Source organism: Pteropus medius, unplaced genomic scaffold, assembly GCF_902729225.1.
Source record: "Pteropus medius unplaced genomic scaffold, Ma_sr-lr_union100, whole genome shotgun sequence".
In the NCBI taxonomy this organism is placed as follows: Eukaryota; Metazoa; Chordata; class Mammalia; order Chiroptera; family Pteropodidae; genus Pteropus; species Pteropus medius.
This window is the reverse complement of record NW_024354494.1, coordinates 8,416-23,370: the sequence shown is the minus strand read 5'-3', so window position 1 is coordinate 23,370 and position 14,955 is coordinate 8,416. Positions and strand designations below refer to the sequence as shown.

General features: G+C 41.3%; 1 protein-coding gene and 2 pseudogenes across 1 annotated transcript; 1 reads left to right on the top strand and 2 right to left on the bottom strand.

Annotated features, from left to right (window-relative positions):
- Positions 1-263: 263 nt before the first annotated feature.
- LOC120594209 (spermatogenesis-associated protein 31A1-like) lies at positions 264-6,144 on the bottom strand (the record flags this gene model as incomplete). Its single annotated transcript, XM_039852213.1, has 4 exons — positions 6,002-6,144; positions 4,047-4,244; positions 3,699-3,898; positions 264-2,990 (listed from the first exon to the last, which is right to left on the bottom strand). Coding segments are annotated over exons 1-4 (3,268 nt in total), but the record flags the coding sequence as incomplete, so codon positions are not given.
- Positions 6,145-11,728: 5,584 nt separating this feature from the next.
- Positions 11,729-12,371, bottom strand: LOC120594210 (GTP-binding nuclear protein Ran-like; annotated as a pseudogene).
- A 1,967-nt stretch (positions 12,372-14,338) lies between these two features.
- On the top strand, positions 14,339-14,457 carry LOC120594211 (uncharacterized; annotated as a pseudogene).
- The last annotated feature ends 498 nt before the right edge of the window (positions 14,458-14,955 follow it).

The following is a 14,955-nucleotide window of genomic DNA, read 5'->3' as shown; positions in this document are numbered from 1 at the left end:
GCCATGCTGAGGTCAGCCTCTCTCCAGGGCCCCATCTCATTTGTAAGCCAAAGCAAGAACTTGGTGTGAGCGGACCCTGATTCTTTCCCTTCTCCCTTCAAGGCACAGCCAGAGGCCACCAGGTCTCATGAGAAAAAGCATATATTTTGGGAAACAAATAATTGTGGTAGGAAGGAACCATTAGCACATGGAGGATGTGCTAACATGAGAAAAATAAGTTTCTCTTTGCATGGTATACATTTATTCTTGCATAAAATTCCTACCAGCAAAGGCATGAGAAGCACACTCTGGTTGGGCAAGAAAGACATATCTTGGAAGGGGACAGTGCACTGGACAGTAGTAGAGATGGCCTGAGGGTCTTGTCAACCTCAGCTCATGCTGGTAGAGTCTATCTTGGGACCGCAGCTTCCTGGGTGGGAAGAGCCACTTGCTGTCCCAATCTCTGCTCCATCTGCTCTTATTAGGATGGTTATGTCCATTAGGGGTGAACTGGGAATCATCGGCCATATTTTTCATCTCTCTTCTCTGCTCTTTGTAAGGGAGAGCCCTCTGGTAGCAGAGATGCAGACCTACTGGAGCCTGGAGTTCTCCTTTGCAGCAGTTCACCTCTGACGGACAGAGTCCATGGTGAAATGCCATTTTCTCCTCTAAGATCTGTCCAACAGCTGTCACCCGTATCTGAGCCTTGGCAACTCTGCTGCCCATAATTGATCTGCTTTTGACTGGTTCGCAGCTCTGGTCAGTAGCTGATGCAGGCTGGCCTTTTTGCGGGTCATCTTTCAGTCCTTTGTCTTTCCTGGGGAACATCCACTGCAGAAAGTACTTGATCCTATTTTTGAGGAAGCTTTCTGGTGGAGGCTGTTCCTTCTGCATGAGCTGGAAGGACTTGCTTCTTAAGGACTCTTCTGATTTCTTATCCAGGGCAGCACTTATCCCACTGACTTGCGAGGTCCTCATTTCTGCCAGCTTCTCTTTGTGCTCTCCTGGCTTGGGCCGTCCATTGTTTTCCTTCTCACAAGTGGGGGTAAACGTCGTGCTCTGGCTCTTAGATTGGTCTTGCAACCTCAGGGACTCCTGTTGGCTGCTCTCTCCTCTCGATATGAAGTCATATAGCACCTTAGAAGCTGACATGTCCCCACTGGAAATACTCTTGGAACTGAACAGAGATCCCCGAGAAGCCAAGACATCTGCAACAAGGAACACATCAGAGTGACAGCCTTGAAGAAGTGTGTCCGTGGCACAGTCTTGAAGAAGCACACCAGTTTCACAGTCTTGAGGGAGCACAGTTGTGGTATTGCCTTGAGAGTGATTCTCTGACTGTACCAACCGCTGAAACTCAAGCTGACTAAGCTGTGCATCGAGGCATGGCTTTGATGGATCTTGGTCAACCAAGTTTGTAGGTGATGAGCGTTTTTTACTGGACTCTGGAGACTCTGATCTCCTCAGGGTGACACAGGGCTCCAAGGTAACACTTAAAGCAGGGGCCTCTTTGGCCCTCACTGCCTTCCTGGCTTCTTTGGCTCTTGAAGATTGGACCTCTAAGTTGAGTTCCAACTTAGAGTCTTGTGAGGTCTGACCTCCACTCTCCTTCCTTGGCTCAGTCTTGGCCACCACTGAACTTGGATTTGGCTCCAGGCTCTCTTTCTCCACTTCCATGGCAATCTCACTATGCCAGATTCTGCCCACAAAGGGGCATGTGAGGGACTGAGAAGACAGCCTGCCCATCTGTCCAATTAGAGGGCTTTCTGAGAACCCATGGTCATCACTAGGTGGTCTCTCTACCACATCCTTCTGGATTTCCTCACACGCAGTTGCGGGGGCAAGGAGAGGACTCACCAGTGTGGGCATTGACTCTACTGTTATCGCCTTGTCTCTCAGAAGGGGCTGAAGACCAGGAACCGAATCATCTGATATCACCCTGTCTCCTGGAAAGAGCTGAGGACTGGGAACTGACTCTTCTGTTAGGAACTCTTCTCCAGAATGGAACTGAGGAGGTTTCCCCCCAAACTTGGTGAACTTAGCTTTAGAGTGTGCCCCAGATGCAGAGGTGGCTGAGGGGGTAAAGAAAGACCATTGAAGGGGCGAGAGTTGAGCATTTTTCAACTTAAAGAGTTTTACAGGCTTGAGAATCTTGAGGGGGAGGCCCCAACTGTGCCTCACCCAAAACCTTTTAATATGTGCTTCTAGCAACTGTCGAGCTTGTGGACGACGGATGAAAACCTCATGGGAGGTGTTCATGTGGGATTCCCAACTTTTAGAAGATGCTGGTTTTCTGGCTTCCGTGTGCGCATTTGACTCTCTAGGAAGGTCTAGGGCATGATTGGCAGCAATCCTTGAATGATGAACATCAATGGGGATCCAACCCTCACTGATCTGCCCTGACGTTCTGACGGAATGGATTCTCAAGACGTTTTCTGGATACTTCTTTTCTGGGCCCATTGTCGAAGTCTTCACCAAATCTCTTTTTGAATCTTCATAGCTCTCTTCCAGATCCTTCGCTGGGCAGCTCGTTGAGCCCCTGTGTACGTCTTTTATGATCTTCCTCGCGTCATGCCCCACATCCTTGCCCAGGTCCATCCTTGGTGGGATCATTGCTGGATGCCTATATCCTATTTTTTCTGCATCCTGGCTGCTGTTTCCTGTAAATGCAGAGGGCTGAAATGTCTCCCGCTTGCCCTGTGCCTGATGTGCCTGTGGGAATTCTCCGTCAAGCTGTGGAAGTTTCAGAGATAATTGCATCCAGTGGGGCAGGCCAGCCACGTGTCTATGCTGCACGAACCTTTTCTGAAGGTGTTGTTCCAATTGCTCCAGAATCTCAGGGTTGATCACATTCTCAAAAGCAAGGGAGACTGGCCTGGAAGTATGGGAGGTCCCATTTTCCTGGGGAAAGTTGGGATTGACTTTGCTAGAAACCACTTGAGGTTTTTTCACCAGAAAGAGGAAAGATATTTCCCCTTCTAGTTGCTTCTTCCAAAAGCGGGGTTCAAGGTCTTGATAAGAAATTGGGATAAAAGATCGTGCCTTATCCTGGGTTGTAGGGCAAGATACCCCAGAGGTCCTTGTTTGGGGTGGAGAAAAAGGTGGTAGATGGGTTTGGGTCTAGATCTGAGCCAGAGGTGGAGGCTGGAATGGCAGCACGGCTGGAGTCAACAGTATAGTTTCGGTCACAGCGTTGGGCCAGGACTGGGCCAGTTTAAGATGTGAAGTTACTTTACGTTGAATTTGCAAAGGTAAGGCATGAGGGAATTCATTGAATATGACAGAAAGGAACTCTGGTGTGGCTTCTCTGACAGTAACCACCAGAGACTGACCAAAAAGAAAGGGGAGACCCCAGAAGAGCTGGCTGCATTTCTGCTGTAAATTGGTCTCAAATGTTTCAGGATGTGGGTGCTTCTCAGGACCAAACAGCTTCTCTGGTTTGTCTTTCATTCCCCAGAGGGCATCCTACTCATCACCCAGTGAATTGATCATAATCTTCAGAGAATTCCAGTGGTGGTCTGACCCCTCTTTTTTTTCTTTTTCTTTCCAAATATTCAGTTCTACTCTCCCAGGGAGCAGCTTCCAGACATCAGGATTGAAAAGTGAGACACTACCAATCTCTACCTGTTTGTCTGTGGGGTGCCCCTTGAATGAGTCCTCTGGTAGGTGATGGGACACTTGCTTTTGTTGAAACTTAAAGTGTGTTGAAGTAGAGAGACTCGGGGCTTTGGAATCCATCTGCCACCAAGACAGAGCTGAAATGGAACAGCTTGAGTGGTCAAGGCCTGACATGGCTGGAATAAGAGACGCTGACCAAGGAATGTGTGGAGACCAGCTCACTGAGTCACACTTGGCTGAGTCAGAGGAGAATCTTGTGGTGGGGGTGCTGAGGAGGCTGTCAGAAGTGGAGAGCGGGCCTCTGAATCAGGGGGACATTAAGTAGAAGTAGACAGTGTAAGTGGCTGGGGTAAAAGGCCATCAGGGGAAGGAAATGCTCTGGTGGCTGATTGGCATTCATAGATGAGCCCGAATGAACAGAAACTGAAGAGATCATTGGGCTTGGTGACAGGCTAGAGGACAAAGGTAGTGGATGTTCAGTCAGAGGAACTGGGGAAGCCAACGGGAACATGACCGGAGCAACATCTTCTACAGGCTCCCCACAGGACTGCTGGGATCCTGCAGGATTTACTTTGCACACCTCACTAGAGAGGTCTTGACATGAGCGCTGACGAAAGCCACCCTCATTCGGGAACCTCTCGAGGTGGCTGCAGGAGACGGAAGCACAGGCTGAATGCAGGAGAATAAGGGGCCAGAAGGACAGGACGGGTAGTGGAGGCTGGGTAGCCTGGGGAGGGGTGGGCACCAGAAGACCGGGGTCCCCTCTAGTCCCCATGCTGTCTTCAGAATGCTCCTGCTGTCCCTCACTGGGGATTTGTAGCCACACCCCTTTCCCATGCCCCTCTCTCCCTTTAGGACAGTCCAACTTGGCTGGCAGCCTGGAGGGAGGTGTACCCAAGAGGAGGGGAAGATTTTTTACGTTCGCCAAATGGAAACCAGGCCCTGAGCCTCTTCCAGTTCTTGCAGGCAATCTCTGCAAGCTAGAAATCAGGAGACGGGGTCATGCGATGAAGGCAGAGCCTGGGGGTCTTACAGGAGGCTAAGGAAATCACTTTAGGGGAGACACCTGGAAGGGAGAACTCTGGAGCCCAAGCACCTGAGTCCAAGGACACACGATTCCTGACAGTGGTGGCAAGGCTCAAGAAGAGTAGAGTGTTATCATTCACAAAGTGTCTCCACATTCATTACCCACCAAGGACCTTGCAACTAGCCCATGGGGATGGAAAGTCAGGGAGCACATCACACATGGATCTGAGAGAAAGTAAACAACTTGTTCACACTTGGACCTGGACGTCTCCCACCTCCCAGTCAGACACTGTTGGTCTAAGACTGCCCAAACGCTCCTGCTAGATGAAACCCATTTCCAGGCCCTTGAGGCTCGAGGCTTTGTTCTGAGCATGGAATCTGGGAAGTATCTGGGCTCTGATCTCCTTTCCAGGAGCCTCCCTGAGGGTTCTGTTTCCTGAGTTTCGGGTGTCGCTAGTGTCCTCAGAGCCCTGGAGCTGGTCTCTTGGTGACAGAAGAGGTGGAGGTGAACCTTTGGGAGCGGGGCTGAGGGGGAGAAGCTCACCTTTCAATGTTCTACTTTTCTTCCTTCTCCTGCTCCTCCACTTCAGCTCCACTGGACAGTGAGACAAAATAAAAAACGAGCGGTTGAATCTCCTTCTCACTGTCCTCTCTCTAGATGAACCGCAGATGCTCCGCATTCTGGAGTAATATGACTTTCTCCTTACATAATGGGACTCCGCATTTCTCCCCTTTTATTTTTAAAGTGGATACAAATATTTTTGTTTTTTGTTTTTTAATTTGAAAACGTAAAGAAGGATTTTCCAAGTGAGACCCATCAGTGATTTCTTCCATTGCTCTTCCTCTGCTCAAGAAACATAGACATTCTCAGACCTACAGGCCCCTCTGCCACCGTCAGGTCGGATTCTGCTTTCCGAGGCCAGGGCCCCACTGCAGCCTCTACTCAGAGGTGCTCAGGTGCTCAACAATGTCCTCAGATCAGCCCCGACAGAGAAGAGGCTCAACACAGACTCCTGCCATGGAAAGGCAGCTGGAGAACCAGTCATGCTCAGAGGCCTGTCCACCTGCAGAGATCTAACTCTTACTTAGTATCCAGTCCTCGGTCACTGGTCACTGCATTTGGGACTGTGCCTTGGAGCTCTCCATCACACTTGGACTCCCTGTCTGAGATCTTTGGAGAGAAAGTCCTCATGCCCAATCTAACCCCTGACTAGCCTGGCTTGTTCCTACGATGAGGATAATTTATAATTTCCAAGTATTCTCATCTCAGGAGTCTTTCTAGGTGATTCAGAAGGGGAGCAATAAGAAAAATAAAGATCATTTCTGTTGGTTCTGGGCCAAGGATTCCTTACCTCCTTGATATTTCTATGTTTCCTACGTGGTGGTGAAGAATGGAAGTAGCAGGAAGAAGAGCCCCAGTCCACACAGGAGGGCGATGATGGTATCAGTCACCCACGGAGTTAAACTGGAGCTCAGCCAGGTAGCAATAACGCTATTCAGAGAAGAGAGAAAATACTCCATCATCTGAATCGCACTGCTGCCCTCAGGCAACTGTGCACTTGGGAGCGGCTTGTGGACTAAAACCCCAGGCCCAAATCACAGAGCAGCATCTGGTCACAAAGGGCTCTTGAGGGGTCAATAACAGGCGGAGGCTGGTGGCGGCCCCCCGCCCCCGCAAACACCCAGCTCCACAGATCCCTCTACCTTTATCTGAACCGTCCAGTACCACACTCTCACCCTGTTAGAGATACACAATTTTCTATTCATTCAGCCTGGAGCTCAGATTGTAATACCTTTGAAATCTCTACTTGAGCTCCATCAGTTTCATAGCTTTGAGAAATGTGATGTTGTTCCTGGAATTTTGGTTAATTCCCAAGAATATTTACTATCATGCTGCCCTCTATCTGCAGTACCATCCTTCTCACATACAGTTTTGCCTTGCCTCAGCCCAGATGTACACCTTATTTAGCTTTATGAATTCTAAAAACATTAAAACTGTTTTATTTTAATTAATCTTCACTATCTTCATCCAGGGGCACTCAAAAATCAAATGAATAATTACCCCAAATTCGCAAAACTAAATTAGCAGAAAACAAATTGAAATTGTTAAAAAGGCAAAGTACATTTTTCATGTTTCTAGCATTTTTGCTTCTGAAGTCAATAGAGGTTAAACTGCACAAAAACTTTTACTACATTCTTTATGCAGACACACACACTTTCCACACATACACACAATCCTTAAACAAATCAATCCAGCACTCCCAAATCTAAGAATCAAGCATTTCCTTTAGGTCAAAAGACTTTCTTCAGCAATTCTTGCATGTAGAACTCTATGTCTTTGTTTATCTGGACAATATTTTGCCTTTATTTTTGAAGGATTGATTTGCTAGACATGAAATATTTGGTTGACAAGTTTTTCTTTCACTTTGAGTGTGTCATCCCACAGCATTTCCTCCATTGTTTCTGAGTGAAGTCAGTGATTAATAGTATTATAGTCAGCTTACATATGAAGAGCAGGTTTTCTCTTGCTATTTTCAAGATTTTTCATTTGTTTTGCCACAGTTTGGCTCTGATGTGTCTAAGAGTGGATCTGTTTGTTTTTATTTTACTAGAGGTAAACATTGAATTTGTAGATTGATTTTTCTCATCAAATTTGATAAGTTTTCAGCCATTACTGCTGAAAATTTTTTTCTTCTGTCTTTTCTGAGACACTCCATATATGTTAGTGTGTTTAATGATGCTACCCAGATCTTTTTTCTACAAACTCTTTTCTCTTTGTTTTTCAGCTTGCATGACTTCCATTAGCCTATCATCATACTGACCCTTTCTTCTGGCATCTCAAATGTAATATTGAGTCTCTCTAATTTTTCATCTCAGTCACTGTAGTTTTCAATTCCAGAATCTGTCTGGTTCTTTTTTAAAAAATTAATTTGTAGCTCTTTTTTGTTTTTTGTTTGTTTGTTTGTTTTTTGTTTTTTCCTATTTGTTAACTTATTTATCGTCTTTTTATTTATTCTTTCAATATGTTTTTAAAAATTTTTTGTAGTTCTAGATTTTTAAATACTTTTATGTTTTAAACTTTACACTGGAGTTATAAGTGATTTTCCAGCCACTATTACAACATTGGCATATTCTCAATTTAATAATATACTTACTTATACCAACGAGTTTCATACTTTGACATGCTTTCCTGTTATCGATTGATGCCTTTTCCTTTCAGCTGAAAGAATTCCCTTTAATGTTTCTTGTAAGGCTAGTCTAGTGGTGATGAATACCTTCAGCTTTTGCTTGGTTGGGCAATTATTGCCCTTTCGATTTTGAAGGAAAACTTTGCTCTACAGAACTGTTGATTGGCAGTATTTTACTTGCAGCACTTTAAAAATATCATGCCATTTTCTTCTGGCCTGTAAAGTTTATGTTGAGAAGTCTGCAGATAGTTTTATGGGGGTTCCCTTGTATGTTATAAGTTGCTTTGCTCTTGTTTCTTTTAAGATTCATTCTCTCCTTGTTTCCAAGTTTGACATTTTAATAGTCACGTGTTTGGTGTGAATCTCTTTGATTTATCTCCTTTGGAACTCTCTGGACTTCCTATCTCTGGAAGTCTGTTTCTTTCCCTATGTTAGAGAAGATTTCAGCCATTATTTCTTTGAGCACCTTTTGTGTTCCTTCCTCTAACCTCTTTCTATTCTCCTTTTGGGACTCTTTTAATACATCAATTGGTCTACTTGATGGTGTCTCATAGGTTCTTAAGTATATTCACTCTTTTTAATTCTTTTTACTTTTTTTGTCTGATTGAATGAATTCCTGTCTCTGAGTTTGCTGGTATTGTACTCCACTTGATTTAATCTGCCATCGAACACTTGTCTCAAATTTTTAGTTCAATTATTGCGTTCTTTAGGTCTGTGATTTCTGTTTAGTGCTTTTAAATATTTTCTATCTCTTCATTGAAATTCTCACTTTTTTCATGCATTCTCCTTCTGGCTTTGATGGACATCTTTATAAGCATTATTTTAAACTCTATCAGGTATATCACTTATATCAAATTTATTAAAGTCTGTTTCTGGAGTTTTATCTGATTCTTTTGTTTGGAACATAATCTTTTGTTTCTTCGTTTTCCTTGAGTCTGCATTGCTGTTTTCACATTAGATAACATGGTCACCTTTCCCATTCTTGATAAAATGGCCTCATTTAGGAGATGAACTTCATCAATCAGCCTGGCCTGAGCTCTCGATTTTCTCTCAGACCTCTGTGTTTATACAAGTCACTTTCATTGTTCTTGGTGCCTCTCAGTATTTGAGGGTGTGCAAAGACCCATCAGTGTTGCAAAGGGGAGTATTGCAGTCAGGACCCAGATGCAGATTGGTTGAAATATGGACACTCAGCAATGGGGAAAGTGAGTGAGTAGTTAGGCCCCTTCCAGGGATAAACTGGAGATGAACATTTTTGTGTTTCCTCTGTGCTTTTGTAGCCATGAGAGAGGGTTGCTCTTGCACCTATTAAGAATTGCTAATTTTCTTGCTCCATTTCTGTGGGATTCATGAAATCAAACCCATTGGCTGTCAGAGAGGTGTTTCAGGGGTTCATGCCTACGGCATCAGCCACAAAGGTTAGGTCAGCAGACATGCATTAAAGCTCCTTCTGGAACCATACTAGCAAGGTGGAATGAGCTAGAGCGAGTTAGAGTGGGCTAGAGCAGAGAAAGTGTCCACAGGCTTCTCTTGTTTCTGGAGAGCATCTCATTCAGCCCCTAGATCCATGCTCAATTACAAGCTTGACCCTCAGGCAACAGCTTTTAAAATATGCAAATAGACCACTTCATACAAAGACTAAGAAATAGGTGTTTCTGTTTGCTCCCTGTGCTCTGAGCTTTGCAGGATAGCTGCTTAAGAATCATTTGTTTGTTTTTCAGGGACAGTTCTGTGGGATTGGTGAATAAAAGTCTTGATAACTGTCAAAACCAGATGATTTAGGAATCCATTTTTCAAGCATCAGTCACTAAAATCAGGACATTAGACATGTGACAACTATTTCCAAAATGATACTGGTGATTTGGAGTGGGTTAGAAGGATAAGGTGGAGAAGGGCACCTTTATTTTAGTTCATTAATTCCACTTAAAATAGCTGCTTTGAAATCTTCATTTTCTCAATACAATACTAAGGGTACTTAAGATAATTGCTATTGACTGTTTCCACCCGAGTATGAGTCACCACTTTTGCTTCTTTTCATCTTTTGTAAATTTTTATTGAACACAGACATTTTAAATAATATAGCATTTCTGGATTCTTATTTTTCCCTCCCATGAGTTGTTATTGCTATTAATTTTTGTTGGGGTGATATTGGTTAATAAATTATATAAATTTTAAGTGTACAATGCTATAATACATCATTTGTATATTGAATTGTGTGCTCACCACCCAAAGTCAAGTCTTTTTCTGTCACCAAATATTTGATCTCTTTTACCCCATTCACCCTCATTGCTTTTCCTTTTTGGTACTCACAATACTTTTCTCTGTGCCTATAAGTTTTGTTAATTTGAATTATTTTCCTTAGCATGATACTCTCAAGATCTATCCATGTTGTTGCAGATGGCGATATTTCATCCACTTATGGCCGAGAGGTATTCTTTTGTATATATGTACCACACCTTCTTTCTGCAGTCAGCCATGGAAGGACACCGTCTGCCTTCATGTCTTGACTATCATAAATAATGCTGCAATGAACATGAGGGTACATATATCTTTACAAATCATTGTTTTCATATTTTATGGGTAGATATCCAGAAGAAGGTTTGGTAGCTCTATCATAGAGTAGCTCTATTCTTAATTTTTTGACGCACCTCCATACTGTTTTCTATAGTGGCTTTACCACTTTACATTCCTCCAGCAGTGTATGAAGGTTGTTTTTTTTTTCTCCACATCATCTCCAATACTTGTTGTTTCTTGTCTAATTGATAATAGCCATTCTAACAGGTGTGAAATGGTATGTCATTGTGGTTTTGATTTACACTTCCCTAGTAGCTAGTGAAGTTGAGCATCTTTTCATTTACCTGTTGGCCATTTGTACATTTTCTTGGGAAAAGTGTCTGTTCAGCTCTCTGCCTATTTTTTAATAGGTATTTTTTCTATATTTTGGATGTTAGCCCTTTATCAGAGGTATTGTTTGCAAATATGTTCTCCCACCTGGTTGATTGCCTTTTTTTTTCTGATGGTTTCTTTAACTGTGCAGACGCTTTTCAGTTTGATGTAGTCCCATTCATTTGTTTTTGCCTTTATTCCTCTTGTCTTTGGGTCAAGTTCATAAAATCCTCTTTGAGGTCAGGGTCCATAAGTTCAATACCTTTGTTTTCTTCTGCGTATTTTATTTGTTCAAGTCTTTATTTCAGTATTTAGCCCATTTGAGTTATTTTTTGTTTGTATGGTATCAATTAGCATTCTAGTTTCATTCTTTCACAATTGGCTTTCTGATTTTTCTACACCATTTATTGAAGAGGCTTTTTTTTTCCATTGTAGATATCTGGCTCATTTGAAACTTATTTACCCAGCTACATATGGGTGTATTTTGGGGCTCTCAATTCTGTTCCATTCATCTGTGTGTCTGTTTTTCTGCCCATACCAAACTGTTTGATTATCGTAGCTTCGTAGTATAATTTGAAGTCAGAGAGTGTGATGCCTCTAGCTTTGTTATTTATTCCTCAAGATTGCTTTGATTATTCAGAGTCTTTTGTAGTTCCATACCAATGTGATTAGTATTCTTTTTACTTGAAATACAACTTTATTCTGATTCTAAATGGAAAGGAATGCAAAGGACAGTAACAATCCAGATTTCACCAGTGAGTAATGGGATGTGAATGTAGCAGTCTCATATTTGAAGCTCAATAATGAAACAGCTGCTTTCCAAAGCAGCTAAATATGCAGGTCCAAAAAATGAAGGTATATTTAACTGCCACATTCACTCCGAAGCTCAGTCATCTCCTTCGGCATCCCAAAGATTAGGTAAATGTTCTGCTTAGGTATAGAACAAAGTGGCAAACACTATGCACCACTGACATCACAGGACAGTTGCCTATAAAGCCTGACTTCTGACACTCAGCTCCTGCTTCACTTTCTCAGATGCTGACATCCTCATCTAGCAGAGCAGTTTTCTGAGCAACCTCTAGATCATGCTCAAGTGTGCTGCCAAAGCTGGGTCCATAACAGCCTCTGGTGGAGAAAGAGCAGGCATGGCAACAAACTCCAAGTTAGGTTTTCCTATTAGTTTTCTAGTGAGGCTGAGGAAGGGCTTTTCGAAGTTGTAGTTACCTTTGGCAGAAATGTCAATGTACTGAAGTTTCTTCTTTCAATGGAAGACAGTTGATTCTGCCTTAACTTTCTTGTCCTTAGTATCCACTTTGTTGCTACACAACATGATGGGGCTGTTTTCACATATTCATACCAAATCTCTATGCCAGTTAGGCACATTCTTGTAAGCAACTCTTGATGTTACATCAAACATTATCATGGCACACTGGGCTTGGATGTAATAGCTATCTCTCAGTCCAACAAACTTCCAGCCCAGCCATGTCTCATGCATTGAAATTAATAGGTCCTCTATCGGCATGGAATTCCAGGGTGGACCACATCACCCAAGGTAGCTACATAATTCTTAAATTCACCAGTGAGCAGACATTTCACAAATATAGTTTGTCTATTCCTACCATCAGTTATCAATACATGTTTGAACTGAAATTTAGGTTCTCCTTGGACAGCCATCATGTTGTTACTTCGAGAAGCATCTCTGGGTCCATCTGATTGAGAGTTCTAAATGTGATGAATCTTTCTTCTCTTTTTTGAAAAATGCCTTTGAGATTTTAAAGGGGATTGCATTAAATCTATATATTGTTTTGGATAAATGGTCATTTTAACTATGTTAATTCTTCCAATTCATGAATATGAAATATCTTTTCAGTTCTTTGTATCCTCTTCAATCTCTTTCAACAATGTTTTGTAGTTTAAGTACATAGGTCCTTCAGTTCCTGTGTTAAGTTTATTCTTAGGTATTTTATTCATTTGTTGCAATTGCAAATGGAAGGAGTTGCTTCATACCTTTTTCTGCTATTTTATTTTTAGTATATAGGAATATTACAGATATTGGTACATTGATTTTGTATCCTGCAACTTCACTGCATTTTATTGTTTCTAATAGTCTTTTGGTGTAGTTCTTAGGATTTGGTATATAGAGATCATGTCAGCTTAAAAAAAGTGACAATTTGAGTTCTTCATTCCCAATTTGGATGTTTTTTATTTCATTCTCTTGCCTGATTGGCCTGCCTAGGACTTCCAGTACTATTTTGAGTAACAGCGAAAAGAGTGGGCATCCTTATCTTGTTTCTGATCTTAGAAGGAAATGCTTTCAGTTTTTGACCATTGAATATGATATTAGCTGAGGGTTTGTCATATATGGCTTTTATTCTGTTAAGGTAGTTTCCTTATATTGAGTGTTTTAATCATAAATGGATATTGTATCTTACCAAAGGCTTTTCTTCATTTGTTAATATGAGCATATGACTTTTATTATTTTTTTGTTAATTTAGTGCATCACATTGATTGAGTTGCATTTGTTGAACCATTTCTGTGCTCTTGAAATGAACCCCAGTTGATCATGATTTGTTACCTTTCTAATAAATTATCGTATTCAATTTACTGGTATTTTGTTTTGAATTTTGCATCTATATTCATTAGAGATTTTGGTCTGTAATTTTCTTCTTTATGTTACCCTGCCAGGTTTTGTTATCAGGGTAATATAGACTTCATAAAATGGATTAGGAAGTATTTCTTTTTCTTCAATTTTTGGAAAAGTTTGAGAATAAGAGATATTAAATATTCCTCGAAAGTTTGGCAGAATTCACTAGTGAATCCATTTGGTCTGGACTTTTATTTTTTTAGGAATTCTTTGATGACTTTTAACCTCCTTGCCTTTGATTGGCCTTTTTAAATTTTCCAATTTTTCATGATGCAGACTAGGAAGGTTGTATATTTCTAAGAACGTGTCCATTTTTCCTAGATTATCAAATTCGGTGGCATATAGCCTTTCATAGTATTCTTGTATAGTCCTTTGTATTTCTGTGGTGTTCAATATAACTTCTTCTTTTCCATTTGTGATTTTGTTTATTTGAGCCTTTTCTATTTTTTCCTTAGTGAGTCTAGCCAGAATTTTGATGGCTTCATTTATTCAAAAATCCAACTTTTTGCTACATTTTTTTTCTATTGTCTATTTTGTTCTCTATTGCACTTAATTCTATTCTAAATTTTATTATTTCCTTTGTTCTGCTGACTTTGGGTTTTGTTTGTCTTAAAGGTGATGTGTTTATTCAGATTTTTCTTGTTTTCTTTTTTGTCTTCATTGAAATATAATAGATAAGTAGTTGCTTGTATTTTCACTATACAATTCAATGAGGTTTTTTTCCATTTATAGTTGGCATATGATAATAAACCTTTTTCCGTTATATAGTATAGTGATCAGAGATCCACAAACTCTCAAAAGTGATCACCCCACTAAATCTAGTATACCTCTTCCCCCTTACATAGGACAACATTATTAACCATCTTCCCCATACTACTCTCTGCAACTCCATGTCTATTCTGCAACTATTCATTAGTACCTCTTAATCACTTTGCCTTTTTGTTTTTGTCGCCCCAAACTTCCTCCCATCTAGTATCCCTCTAAAACTTTCTGTATTGTCTACAGGCATGCCACCCTGAATGAGCCCGATCCCATCTGTTCTCGGAAGCTAAGCAGGGTCGGGCCTGGTTAGTTCTTAGGTGGGAGATCACATAGGAAGACCAGAGGTCATAGGCATAAAAAAATAATGTAAAATATAAGAGATCATAAGCTGACAAGGTCCTTGCAATCTGTGAAGTCAACCGAGGGTTGCCTCACTAAATAAATAAATAAATAAACAAACAAACAAACAAACAAATAAATACATACATACATACATACATACATACATACTCTCTGTATCTATGAATTTATTTCCACTTTTGTTGTTATTGCTGATTTTGTTATTTAGAATCCACATATACGTAAAATCATGCGATATTTGTCTTTGTCTATCTGACCCATTTCATTCAGCACAATACTGTCTAGGTCCATCAAGGCAATATATTTTTCCTTCCCCTCCTTCTTAGTTTCTGTGTGTCTTTTAACCTGAAGTGAGTTTCTTGTAAACAGCATATGTACGGGTCTTGTTTTCTTATCCATTAAACCATCCTATCTTTGGTTTCGAGCATTTAATTCTCTTCCATTTGTGGTACTTGTTGAAAGGAATGTAGTCAGTACCATTCTTTATTCTTG